Here is a 1,953-nt window from a genome sequence, read left to right as displayed (position 1 = left end):
GGTTAGCAGCAGTCCAATGTCTATCCCATTGTGCCACCAGGGTTCCTCCATCTAGACCCAAGGGCTCCTTAATATAACGCTACCAGAAGCCCTTTCCGGTTCTGTATTTTAGTCACTACTCTCAACTTCCTCTTGATGGCTAATCACTACCTTGACTTTTCTTAATTATTCTCAAGGTGAGTTTAGAATTTAATATTTTTCAAAATGTTTGATCCTAGCCCTGAGCCTGAAACTGCTTCTTTTTCTTTTTTTCAAAATTTTGTGTCTTCACTAAAAATGTTTCTTTTTTAGGGTGGACTTTAATGTTCCTATGAAGAATAACCAGATAACAAACAACCAGAGGTAAGATCCCAGCTAAGCCTTGTACTGGGTTTAAAATATATGTGGTATGGGAATATAGGATTAAAAGATTTTCCTTTTTTATTGTAGAATCAGTGCGATTGAATCCATATGTTCTTGGCTTTTTCCCAAACTACCACCTGATCCACTTTCCTATGAGAATATGTAAATTGAAAAATTAATCACTGGAATGATTATTTTACCTCCCTTCTATTTTTTTTTAATTTGAAGAATTTTGGGTTATGCATTTTTAAAGATTCTCAGGATTTAAAGTTACCTGACTGCAAGAAAAAGATTTTTTAATTGCAGTTATTAAACTTACATGTAGTTTTATAAGCCCTCATTCTAGTTGCCCAGATAAAATCATTTTTTTGGAGAATTGTTTTACGTCTTTTTTTGCTTGTTTTTACTTCTAACAAGTAAAAGGGGAAAAGCTTCAGAAAGAATATTTTCAGTTATTTTAGGCTGCTACAAATGTCTTGACTGCTAGACGCAGAAGTGGAAATTTAAGTGAAAATACAGTTTTTGCTTTTTAAAAGATCATTTTAAATTTTAAGCGAGGGATTTGAGCCAGAAAGGTACTTTCCTACCATCTTGACCAGTGTTTTGTAATGTGAGCTGCATATTTAGTTTAAAATCATCTAGAACCACTTAAGAAAGAAAAAAGAATGTTTCATAATATATTTTATTTAATCCGATCCATTAAAAAGAATAACTTCATCATGTCATCAGCTTAAAAAGCTAAGTGGCTTTTTTACATCTTTTTGGTATAAAGTCTTAGAGATACAATTTAGACTAGCCATTTAATTTTTTATTTGTTAACAGCTTTATAAGCACTTCATCCACATATTGACACATTTATAGTACATGTAGCTAGTGGCTACCATATTGAACACGGTGCTGGTCTAGATCCACAGCCTCTCCACATATTGGCTGCAGAGCAGAGCCTGCCATTCTACCAAGCAGGTCTCTGCTTTAGTACAGTGGCAAGGCCATTGGACTTGGGAGTTCTGACTCTTCTTGATTTTCATTATGTTCTGCAGCACACAGAAAAGATTAGAAATATGTCATGCCAAGTATTTCATGAATAAAAATCTGTCTGGGTAAAATGGTCATTTTCAGAAATCATGAAACATTAAAAAAATAAAACTTCTTTTACATAGTTCTGAAAATTAATCAATTTGGTTTCATTGGGCAAACTTTGTACCTGATAAATCACAAAAAATATAAAACCACTACCATCAGATTGATTTTGACTGATAATCAACTTACTGCCATTGAGTCAATTTCTGACTCAATTTTGATTCTGTAGGATAGAGGACAACTGCTCCTGTGGGTTTTCTATACTGTAGATGTTTACGGGAGTAGAAAGCCTTTTTCCGATGGAGCTGCTGGTGGATTTGAACTGGTGACTATGGCATGTGACCCACTATGCCACCAGGGCTCCAGACTGATACTAGGGGCTTCAAAAGGTTTGTGGGAAAATTACATTTTCTTTCAATTCCAATTTTTCATAAACTGTTTGAAGCCCGTCTTGGCAACCCTGTAGAACAAAGTAGAGATGTCACATAGGGTGATTGAGGCTATACCTACTTATGGAACCAGGCTGTCACA

At 34.9% G+C, this 1,953-nt stretch overlaps 1 protein-coding gene across 1 annotated transcript in view; it reads left to right on the top strand.

Moving 5' to 3' along the window:
• The window catches only part of PGK1 (phosphoglycerate kinase 1), a 26,306-nt gene that overhangs the window by 9,139 nt on the left and 15,214 nt on the right, over window positions 1–1,953 (top strand). The window contains exon 2 of the mRNA XM_004717638.4: window positions 292–342. Within this exon, the coding sequence (XP_004717695.1) occupies window positions 292–342 (51 nt within the window). The remainder of the gene's footprint in view (window positions 1–291; window positions 343–1,953) is intronic.

The sequence above is a fragment of the Echinops telfairi genome, unplaced genomic scaffold (genome assembly GCF_000313985.2).
Source record: "Echinops telfairi isolate 266 unplaced genomic scaffold, ASM31398v2 ScPeMD7_7418;HRSCAF=8456, whole genome shotgun sequence".
Lineage (NCBI taxonomy): Eukaryota > Metazoa > Chordata > Mammalia > Afrosoricida > Tenrecidae > Echinops > Echinops telfairi.
The sequence above is the reverse complement of the archived record's forward strand: the minus strand, read 5'-3'. Positions and strand labels throughout refer to the sequence as shown.